This window comes from Embiotoca jacksoni, unplaced genomic scaffold (assembly GCF_022577435.1).
Source record: "Embiotoca jacksoni isolate LCO1_2020_lvr unplaced genomic scaffold, fEmbJac1.0.p SCAF_33, whole genome shotgun sequence".
NCBI classification, from domain to species: Eukaryota; Metazoa; Chordata; class Actinopteri; family Embiotocidae; genus Embiotoca; species Embiotoca jacksoni.
In genome coordinates, this window is record NW_027185385.1 from 1,601,285 (window position 1) to 1,613,360 (window position 12,076).

At 49.0% G+C, this 12,076-nt stretch overlaps 1 protein-coding gene across 3 annotated transcripts in view; it reads left to right on the forward strand.

Annotated features, from left to right (window-relative positions):
• The window catches only part of nrip1b (nuclear receptor interacting protein 1b), a 35,166-nt gene extending 27,459 nt beyond the window's left edge, over window positions 1–7,707 (forward strand). For all 3 annotated transcript variants that reach the window (XM_069165032.1, XM_069165033.1, XM_069165035.1), the window contains exon 2: window positions 1,432–7,707. In XM_069165032.1, the coding sequence (XP_069021133.1) occupies window positions 1,879–5,499 (3,621 nt within the window). In that variant the 5' untranslated portion in view covers window positions 1,432–1,878 and the 3' untranslated portion in view covers window positions 5,500–7,707. The remainder of the gene's footprint in view (window positions 1–1,431) is intronic.
• Window positions 7,708–12,076: the final 4,369 nt, after the last annotated feature.

The window sequence follows — 12,076 nt, forward strand, 5'->3', positions numbered from 1 at the left end:
CAATCTCAGTGAAGTTATTCAGGTCCGGTGACCCGCGGGCCGAGGAGGCTCGTGAACTCGTGGACCTTTGGTCTGAAGAGGTCTTAACATTGCCAAGCTGGTTGTTTTCCTCGCTACTCGGACTTAATTGCTCACTGGTCAAATTAAATCCAGTTTCTAATCCCAGCTCATTTCCAAGGTGGCATTAAAAGTGGCACCTCGCTGCCCTGACTGTCATGACGACCTGTGGACCTTGGCCGCGGGGATGGATTTCAGCCTGATTAGAGGCCGGCTGCCTTGTTGTTTTTGGCCCTGGCTGCTGCTCTCGGTGAAGTATTTAGGCTGGTGGCTGTGTTTGGGTTGCCGTGGCTTCTCGTCATAATCAAAGGCTGCTGTCCTGCACGGTGACCTGCTATGTTGGTGCGCTCAGCGGACACCAGAGGTGAGGACGGCATCGGGAAAGGACAGACAGCAGCTGAGGAGAGGTGGAAACTCTGTATTAATTAACCTTTATGGGATGCGGCCAGGACTGTCGGAGGTGTTCTGTATCCACGGAAACCACGCTGACAGGGTTCAGAGCAGAGGTCTCCCAGGGCAGCACTGCTGACACTGTCATGGCAACTGGCACAAGGCTCACCCCGGTGTCAGCGGCTCTGCCCTCCTGACAGTGGTGTGGTGTGACAGGTGCACCTGATCCTGAAGCCACCCCCACCCCATGACACACACACACACACACACACACACACACACACACACACACGATAGTGGAGTGCAGCAGCTTATCTCTGCCTCCGTGTAACACTCGTCACATCACTTCAGGTTCGGTCTTCTGATTTAAAACCTCTTCGGGGCTCAAACGTTGGTGGAGGATTAACAGCTGGTCAGCCTGTAAAATAATGCAGCAGTGACACTGCACACGTATCCGTCCTCATCCATTCTTGTGGCGATGCTAAAATGCTTACTTGTGTGCATGTGGGTGGGCGGGTGGCTCGTGCTTTATGTAGACCGTCGTGTGAGATGCTCAAGTGCATAAGGAGCAGGAGGTGGTGAAAGGGAGGTGGCGGGGGGGGGTAAATCCACTGAAATGACAAGCTGCATAGGGAATTATTCACAGCTCTCACGAGGCCCTTCACTTTTGAAAGACACCGCTGTGAGGGGCTTACAGCTCGACACCTAAATGTTTTCAAGGTAGTGGGCTTGAATTTTCAATTTGGATCCAATCAGCTCTAATCTACATTTGTCATCTGCTGGGTGGCTGCGAGAGGCGAGTGCAGAGCGGAGAAGGAGCCGTGTGCAGTCAATCTGAAATGTTGCTAAGTAACAGAGATGGCAGACAAGGTGGTGAAATGAATGTGATATAGTGCTGTGCAAATCCTTGCTTCTCACACGGTTTCTCCCTTTTCTCCTTTTTCTCCCTGTACCCCACCCCCACCCCCTCTCTCACTCCCATAGGTCCCCCATGTGAGATCTGCAAAGCTGAAAGGCGCCACTGACAGAACCACAGCCAGGCCTGAGGACAGACATCCCAAACATCCACAGCCACGGAATGTGTCAACATCTTTGTGGTGAAATCCCGCTGACTCCTCGCCTGCTACTCACATAAGCCTGGAGCCGGGCCTTCTGGGATCCTACGGTGTTTAAAGGCACACAACAATGCCTGGGAGGCCCACCTGCCCCAGATTGCCTCCAACCATGGTTGCTGCTTCACCCCAGTGCTGACTGCTCCCGCTACAGAGGGACCCCATCCAGCCAGCGTACCCTTCAGCCCTCGCCAGACACTCACTACCCGCCATCCTTCTTGTATTTAGGAAGTACATGCCACCGTCAGCCAGATGACCTAGTGGACATTTGTTTCCCAGTAGCAGTGCTGAGCCATACGAGGGGATCCTAGTATTGAACATGACTCATGGGGAGGAGCCTGGCCCTGAGACACACAAGGATTCAGCTGTTCTAACTTATCTGGAAGGTTTACTGATGCATCCAGTGGTGGCCGGGCCTGGGGCCACGGCGAGCGGGAGGTCGGAGGCTGCCCATAGCAACCAGGAGCAGGGCGACAAGGTTGGCGGGTCCTTCCAACTCCCCAACCATGGCCCCGCAGCTCCCAAAGCTGGAACCAACGGGCCCACACTGGGTTCCTCGCAGCACCTGAAGAAGGCCCGCTTACTGCGCTCCGGAACCTGGAACGATCCGGGAAGTCAGCGGATGAGTTCGCCCCCCGTGGAGCTAAACGGCCAAGTGGGAAGCCTGCAAAACGGAGCGCTGGAGGGATCTCCTCACGCCGGGGAGAGCACCCTGCTGGCTTCCCTGCTTCAGTCGTTCAGCTCGCGGCTGCAGAGCGTGGCCATGTCTCAGCACTCGGTCAAGTCCCCCAGCGAGTGTTCGTCTCCGTCCAAGGCCCCGCCTGCAGACAAAGAGCCACTCCCCGTGTACGGGACCGCCTCGAGCCGCCTGAAGGGCCTGATGAGGAAGAGCAAACTTCAAAATCACAGCAACACACCTTACAGCCGGCGGGCCCACAGTCAGGACAGACCCCCGGAGTCCCCGCGGTCGGCCCACAGCGCCACGCCGCCCGCTGCGCCCACAGCCGCCGAGTCCTGCGCAGAGCGTCTGAAGGCCGTGGCCAATATGGTGAAAATCCGCTCCAGTCCAGCACCTTCACCCAAACCCAGCGTGGCCTGCAGTCAGCTGGCCCTGCTGCTGTCCAGTGAAGCCCACCTGCAGCAGTACTCCAGAGAGCATGCACTCAAAGCCCAGCTCTCAGGAAGGTCTGCCAGCGAGAGGCTCGCCGCCATGGCAAACCAGCAGCTCGGCCCGGACATAAGGCCCCCGAGTGTGGGAGGGACTCTGCCCGGAGCTCCAGACACACTAAGCTCCTTAACGACACAAAATGGAATGACAACAACAACCACGATAACAACAACACTCCCTCGAATGGCCCTGTCCGGTCCTCAGAGCCCCTCGTTGCTGCGTGGCCACAGCCAAAGCTCCCCGCCGACCCCCCCACATGCTCCGAGCCACGCTCACAGCCAGACACCGAGGGAGAAGCGAGGCTTCGACTCTCGTCCCACCCGACCCCCACAAACATGCAGCAGCTTGTTGCTGCTGCTCCTGAACAACCACAACAACCAGAAGCAGCTGACCAAGAACGGGCACCTGGAGGACAGCTGCGGCCTCCTCCCGCCCAGCGGCTCCTCCTCCGTCACCTCGGACAGCGAGTGCTCCACCCAGGAGAGGAGCCTGGCCAAGGACAGCAGCGATGCCGAGAGCTCCTACTCCAGCTGCTCCCCCATCGACCTCTCCATGAGAAGCCGTGTCAACCTACCAGACACGGGGCCCAAAACTATCACCCCCTCTTCCTCCTCCTCCGCCTCCACCCTCTCCTCCACCATCGTCTTCTCCCCCACTCCTGTTGCATTCTCTCCTCCAGCCTCCGCTCAGCCCCCCAACACAACTTTTTCACCGTCCTCTACTGCTGTCTCCTCCGTTTCCACCGCTACTTCCTCATCTTCCTCATCTTCCTCATCTTCGATCTCTACCTCCTCCCTGGACAAACTAACAGAATCCTTAATAAAAAAATGGAAGCCGGAGCCATCAGGGTCGAAGGCGTCCAAGAGCAAGGAGCCCGAGATGAGCCCGGACCTGAAGTCCCACTCGAAGGTCACGCTGATGCAGCTTCTTCTGGAGCGCAGAAATAATGAGATGGTGAACAAAAGCTCAGGTAACCAGGACCTGCCGCTGGATATCACCATGGCGACCATGTCACGAAGCCAGCCGAAGGGACTGGTGCCTTGGGAGGAGACCAGGACAAACAGCCCTATAGACAGGCCCGCAGCCCCGGCCCAGCCCCTCTACCCGCTCAGTCGCGACCCGACTGGTGCGCCATCCCCGTATTCCTACCCCTCCCCCCACGCCCAGTCCACCCCCCTGGATTTGTGCAAGTCCAAAACCTTCCCTGCTGAGAAGGCTTCGGAGCCCGCTTTTAGTGCCAGTAAACTGTTACAGAATCTGGCTCAGTGTGGCACGGCTTCCTCCTCCCCACCCGCCCCCTCCGGCAAAGGGCCGGGCCAGGAGCACGAAGCCAGCCGGCCCCTGGCCCTACTGGAGAGGCTGAACGCTCCGATCCCCCGGACCACCACCACACCGCTCTCTGACGGAGCCTCAGGCAGCGGCACACCTTTCAATCAGAAGGAAGCTTCTCCATCACAAATCGAGAACCTCTTGGAGAGGCGCACCGTGCTGCAGCTCCTTCTGGGAACCGGCTCAGCCACCGCCCCTGTCGGCCGCAAAGACCGGCCCGGCGGGAGCGGCAGGAGGAGCGCGGAGGTGGCGGGGGGAGGCTACGAGAAGAGCCCCGGCGCATCCATCATCTGTGACAGCTCCAACGTGCCCCCTTTAGACGTAAAGGTTAAATCGGAGCTCACAGAGGAGCTCGGACCGTCTTTCGCTGTGTCTGAGGACCCGAGTGGCAGAAAGAGACTCTACGAGAAGAGTAGCGCCCTCTCAGAGTCTCAGCAGGACTCAAAGACAGAACCACGGCCCGGAGAGGTCATAGCAAAGTACGGCCTTCTCAGCCAGCTGCTCAAACAACAGACTGCTACCTACTACACCAGTGCTGCCATGCAGACCGAGTCCCAGCCCAGGCAGGTTAAAGAGGAGCAGAGGGAGTATCCCAGTCCCAGTCCCAAGAAGAGACGCCTCTGCTCCGACCGGACAGACAGTTTGAACAATATCAGCTCTCACAGAGCAGTGGACAGTGGAGACACAAACATTTTAACATCCTCTGCTGTTCAGGTAGAGCCTGACCTGCAGAGGAGTCTGAAGGAGGAGGAGGCTCCACACAGGAGCCCCCCCACCGAGACCCTCACCAGAGAGAGTCGGGGCTTCAACGTGCTGAAGCAGCTGCTGCTCTCTGACAACTGCCTGAAGGAGCTGTCCCAGCAGCCCCGGGGGGCGCCCAGCCCCTCTGTCCTGCAGGCCAGTGGCAAAGCCAACGGCAGCATGCTCAGCCAGCCCGCCCACAATCACAGCTTCCTCCACCTGCCTGGCTGGCACCCGCACGGCTCCCTCAACTCAGGGCTTCAGAGTAATCTCAGACCACTGCCCAACCCTCCTGCAGGCGACAGCCCCATCCACAACCCCTGGAGCCGCCACGCCTCTCCGTGGCCTGTCGCTCAGAAACGGGACCCCCCTACTCTAGTCAAGCAGGAGCCCGAGAGCCCTGTGCGGTGGAGTAGTCAGGAGAACGAAGAGGAGGAGGACGGCTGTGACTCGAACCCAGACTCTCCCCGGCTGTCGCGCTCCAACCCCATCCTCTACTACATGCTGCAGAAAGGCAGCATCCAGCTGAGGAGGGAGATGAGGGATCAGGCGGAGGGAACCCACTCGATGGTCCGAGTCAAGGAAGAGCCAATCAGTGACATGCATGCCTATGAACGCAGCCTGACCTCCACCCCTCAATCACCGACCCACAACGACAAGCACAGCCACGAGAGCCACAGGCTGAGCCGGTCGTATGAGTAAAAAAAAAAATAATACACGAGGCAGAATTCAATTCATTGACTCTTTTTTCATTTTTTAATGACTTGCCAAATTGGTTTGATGAAACAAATAACAAAGAATGCAAAGTGATTTTTTTTTTTCTTTCGTTTTGTGGTGGCGGAGAGCAAGTTCAAGTTGAAATGCATATTTGAATTGTTTTAAATAGTGAGGTCATGGAAGGTACATAAAAGGTCTATTATAGTGAAATGCCTGATTGATACAACCAAAACGACACAGCTGTCACACATCCAACTTTTCCCATCATGCACTACACATTCAGTTTCGTTAAAGACGGAGTCCTCCTTTACAACTTGTTCTTGTTTTACACTCAGTTTGTATCTGAATCGCAGCACATATCACTATTCCATGTCCTCTTTGTTGCCCTCCATAAAACATTTAGAAAGAACATTTCAAGCAACATTTATTATTGATGACTCCAAAAATGTTAGTGCTCAGTTCAGCGGACATTTATTTATTTTCTCCATTAGAACATTTTCAGATAGACAGAGTCCCATCAATTTTAGATAAGATTCCAAATAAAGACATCGTGGGGCAGTCGCAGCGGTCTATTACCACCATGTACATGATGAATTCATTGGAAGGAGGACCTTGAGAACAACATTTACACTGCAGTAGCTCCAGTGAGGATCCCACCATGATGAATGCTTTGTCTTGCTTTTTTCCAGTTTCACGGTGTGGTTTGATTACCGGCGGAGCGAGAATATATTTCAGTGGCGGTTTGAATGGTCACAACTCATTGTGTTTTGTTTTTATTTGAATTGATGTTTAAGGCCAATATTCGACAGTGCAAATTCAGGGTAATGTGTTTGCAGATTGTGCAGCTCTGAGCAGATGGGTCAACAGAGCGTGTGCAGTGCTTACAGTTGAGCAACTGTGTGTAAACAGGTTTCTAGAGCAACAGTTAAGAGGCTGCAGTGTCTGAGAAACTTATCTCGGCATCCTGGGTGAAGCCGCACCACTTCTCTTCACGCACACGTGAAGCACACGGCTTTTTCTTTTCACTTCAGATAACAGGAGTACCCAGAGTTTGCACTACCGAAACAGAGTCCTTGGTGTCCTTTTCAAAATAATTTAATGGCATGTAATAAAAATGTCATCTGTTGAGGATTTGACAATTTGTGATTTTTCTTTTTTTTTCATTATTTTCTAACTGTTGTGGTTTATGGACATCTTTTATTTTTGTGGCAGTCTCTTAACTCATAAAATGTCAAAATAAATGCATGATAATAAAGAGAAGACCACAGGTACATGTTTGTTTTCAGAGCAGCTGGATATGTGTACCTGCCCCCCAACAATCACCGAGACCTTCGGGTGTCTCGAGGGATATCTGGTATCTAGCTCCTTCTTTTTGATTGTACTGTATTCTTTTCAGTTGATTTCACACACCGCTTCATCCATTTAGTCTTGTGATCTTTTTAATACATATACCTATGAAGTACGTCTCTTCGATTAATACATTTTCACAATGGTTAAATATATTTGTGTAAATAGTACTTTCAGTATGAAAGATGACTATTTTGTAATGTTTAAGAAAAGATATTGCCCTAGTTTTTAATGCCCTGATATGTAAATATGAATTATATGCGTACAAGTGTACATACAAAGGCAGAGGATGCTATGCCCATCTTTTTTTGGTTGGTTTGTTCTTTGCATGTGTCTCTATGTGGTAAATGATAATCTATCCTGCGCTGTGTTGTGTAATAATGTCTGACTCTCCTCACTGCTGCCTGTTGCATGCAGACGCATGGGAACTACCTGTGTATCCCTACTGGTGATGGGGGAAAATGTCAAGTCTTAAAATAGGTCTTTTTTTATCACAGAGAGAGAGAGAGGTTGGTTTAGAATATCAGCAGTCCCTAAATAACCACCGACTGTTGGTGAAAATGTGTGAAAAATAAACGTGCATTGAATATTTTTGTGATTTTTCTTTTCTGTTACTGGTTAACAAAGCTCTGTGGAGGAGTTTGGGGCTCTAGTGGGGATTGACGTACAATCATAGATCTGCATTGTGCATCTAAGAAATACATTTGTAGCAGCAAATAAAAAAAAAATAAAAAAAGATGTTTCATTTTTCTCATGTGAAGACCTGAAACATTATTTCATTTTTTATGTTTTCATTTTTTGGTGTTCATTTGCACTGATATCTCAAAAATAAAGTACTAAAATGCATGACCTAGTAGGGATGTGGTCCTCTTTTTCCACTTTACCATTCAGGAGATTTTTGTTCTTTTGCACACATCAGAATTGTGGATATTATAAGATGCTGTCTAGATTGTTTCTAACATTACATGTGCTTGAATATATTCTCTTGTTCCAGAGACACGAGCCGCTTGATTCCATTTAGCGATCACTTCACAGAACGTGTTCATAAACCAAAGCAACTATTAGGGAAATTGAGGTATCACTGCACCCCAATACCAGACGTGGGCCTCACATTAAAGAGTATTATTATTGAAAAAGGGACATCAAAGCCAAACAGCACTCTCTGTAATCAAAGACGGTGCTCTATTAAAGGAGCAGGAGAGGATGTCCTGTATTTGCCCCAAAACGTCTGCTCCTGAGTTGGCTGCTGCTCCCTTCAGCGCTGAGCTGTAACAAAGGCAGGAAAGACACTGGAAGGAGGGAGGACACATGAAGGTCACCAGATGCACCCTGACTGTGCCTTCCACTAATGGAGCCACACATTTGTATTTACAGCTCATAATAGATCTCATTGTGGAGTAAATCTAAAATTCTTGCGCTCAGTTTGGAAACTAGTCCGTTCGGCGGTGGTTTTCGTGACTTGGGAAAAACAGCCCGTAGCGTGAGACTTCCTAAAGGTGAAGACGAGTTCGAGCTAAACTTCCCTCGCACTGCGTTTGAATATGAAGTCCAGCGAGCGAACAGACGGCTTTTTGTCTGCAGTGCACTTTTGAAATTGCAGCACAGTTCCCCAGCCCTGACTTCCCTTTTATTTAATCCTCCCCATGACTGACTGCACTCTCTTTAAACTCCCGCTAACCTTTCCCCTCCGTGAACTTCTCCATTTCAAGACTCTTATCAAGGCTGAACCGCCGGTAACCTCTTGATTTCCTGCGATTGCCAGAGCAGCGGCAAACATGAAGGAGCGAGGCACAAGTTTAAGCTGAGGTCAAGGTGTAAAACTTGACAATCGGCTGTTTGTCTGTGGCTTCTCTTTAATTTCCTGACCTCAGCGTGAGGCCCGAAGGATGTGAGCGCTGCACACCAGGCCGCTGACGGCTCCACCACAGGCCAAGGACTCACGAGTCCCACGGCAGACGTTTCATAGTTACAAACTATTTCCTGACATTACAGATGCTGATTCTCTGACAAACAACTTAATGACCGCAGATGGTTTATCTACATGGGAACGCTTTAAGTAGCAGCTACTCTCCCGTCTGTCAGCTGCAGTGTCGGTGAGATACACTCTTTTGTTGGGGGGGCTTTGTTTATTCACATGGTGGCCACACTGAGCTAACGTTTGCCACTGGTTGTCACGGTGATTGGTGTGATAAATATGCTCCCAGATGTCTGATCACCTTCCTTGAACTTTGAGCACATGATTTGACCTCAGCTTTATGTAAACACACACACACACACACACACACTATTTAATTAGCATTTTATGGGTTTCATGACCCCATTTGAAGTGTAATAAAAGCAGAATATGTGAATAAAATGCTAAAATACCAGACTTTCCTCTTTAAGATACCAGTAAAAAAATAATTCCTCTGTGTTTCGCCTTGAGGTGAAACGACTGCAGAGGCTGGATGAGAGTAAAACACACGAGCGCAGCACCTCAGATCCGACAATAATAAGGAGGTTAAACACCTGGGGAAACTCCCGCACTGAGAAACCAGGTCAGATCGGTTTATTTTCCCAACCCCCCCCCCCCCACCCCCACCCCCACCCCACCCCACCGGTGGGGGCCCGTGCTTTTGAAGATGTACCTCTTTGTGAAGTTTTCCTTAACCTCCGGGGTCGTGACCTTTTGCCCCACCTCCGTTTGCCCTGACCTGGCTGATCCTGTTTCCCGGGACAGGATCAACTGTTGGCCTGCAGCTGTGGCACCCCCACCCCCTCCTACTCCTCCTTTTCCACACATACAAACCACACAACACACAAAACACCACCAGCACACACACACACACGCACGCACGCACGCACGCACGCACACACACACACACACACACACACACACACACACACACACACACACACACACACACACACACACACTCACTCACTGCTCCACAGCTGTACAGTCAGACCATTCTTCTAATGTTTTAATGTAAATATGACAAGTGGCACCACGGTTTAATTTCTTCCTTTTCTCTCATGCCAGTCATGACCGTTCCTGACACATACGACCCCCGATAGTCGACATACACCATGTGGTAATTATTCAGAAATGAATAACAAGCTTTATGTGCAGAGAAGCTTCAAACAAGAAGTGAAAACACAGCTCACTTCCAGAGGTCAGATCAGTGACAGCTACTTTATAAAGCTTCCTCACTGCCGTCCATGTGAAAGCATTTAAACAGGCCCGATGTAATATTCATGATGAGTGAGAGTCCCTGCAGTCCACAGAACAGGCTGTCAGCTTCAGGGATCTTGGCTGACACTGAAAGAACATGGATGATATTTGCCATGTCAGATAAACAAGAGTGAATGTTTTACAAACTGGCCAGGGAGGTCGAGCGGTGTCAGTCTCCTGTCTGCCAATGTCTTCTGATGCCACTGATCTTTTCCCAGACCTTCCTGCGCACACATCTGGAGGCTTTGATTGGTGCACACAGAAGGTAATCCCAACTGTGGACAACAGTGTTTTCAGAGAGTTCACTCTTGACCCGACTCTAATCTTAATTTCCTCGGTTTAAACGGTAGACGAGTCGCCACCATCTCATCGTTTTCGAACCCTATCACGTGAGAAATGTCATCTCCAGGAAACATGTTCACCACTAATTTCCTGTGTGTTTCATCACAGGCGATGACACGGCGGTTGATCTGCGGGGTCGTGAACTTTCCAAGTAAACATTTCTCAAAATCCCCGGTAGAATGAGAAAGGGCAGCTCGGTGTCAACCGGTCCAGCTCGGACCAGCTTGGGATGTGAACTTTGGGCAGCGGCGGGCGGCTGAGGGCCGTTTAGGACGAAGCATGCCAAATTTAACTCTGTGGAGTTTGAGCTCTGATGTTCCAGTGCGGGTGAAGTCATACAGAAAAAATAACAACGCTGCAACCGGCATTCAGAGGGGATTCACAGAAGTTATGCTATTAACTTACGTTAACATTAAGCACACAAAATAGTTTGACAGGCATGCAGCATTCAGCAGCACAATCAAACTGTAAAGTTATGAGAAAAGCAATATGTTGCTTTGCTATTCAGTATTTTATAACACGAGGCAGTAAATCTGCTGTAATTTATTACTACTTATTAACTTGACTACTTACCACTGAGTTTTTAGGCATGCCAACAGCATGGATCTACAGTTACAGACTGATTTTGAGTGATTATTATAGATTGTATTAACAAAGAACACAAAGAACATGATAGAAAACATGCCATTTATTATTTCTGTTATCAAGGACATAATTATTCCCTTTCTTTTGAACACTGTGGTAAAATGCAACAAAAAAAAGGTTTAACTTTGCTTGACAAAATTAGAATAAATTTGAAATCCCGTTTATTATTAAAGGGATCTGACTGAGGGAAGTGATTAATGTTTGGCGTTATAGAAAATGGCTGAAATCCTCAAAAACAATAATCTCGTCAGGATGATCTACATCGAGTCACGGCAGGGTTTTACTACTTCATTTTTTACAGTGTCATAAAATCAATGCTCATATCGCACTCAAAGGTAGAAAAATAATAATAAAAAAAGGGAAATGCACAATACAGCTGTTTAAAATTTTAAAAAAGCTTTGTGTTAATTTTGACATGTTCACTGACTATAATCGCTGCTTGTGTACATTGTGTTCATGTTTTCTGCATCATATGTTAACATCTATGACAGAACACTGCATCCGTGTTTGATATCAAATGTTGAGGATCAGCTGCTAAAATCTCGATGTGACACTGTAATTTCCTCCGACCGCAAAATAGATTCTTATCTCGCTTATTTGAAGACCAGGACCTCATATTTGGTCCCATCCTTTAGTCTGAAGAAAAATGTTTTCATTTTTCATTTTTCATGGTTTGATGTTTTATGACATAAAAATCCTGTTGGGAAGCAATAAGTCAGCGGTGTTGAAAATAACGAGAACAAGACTGGATTTGATTGATTTAATGATTGACTACCAACTTTTCATTGCAGCTTCTATGTACAGTATGCTATGTGTTGTCTTTTCCTATTTATAAATTAACCTCATCAAATCTTTGAAATTATGTGTTACTGAATAAGCAGTAATAAGATTTACCAATACAACAGATGTCATTTCTGTGCCTTTCAAAATTGTTTCAGTATATTTGGAGAAACTGGACACTTTACTGTTTCATCAAATTTTGACTGTAAACTCCTTTAGACTTACAGTTATTAT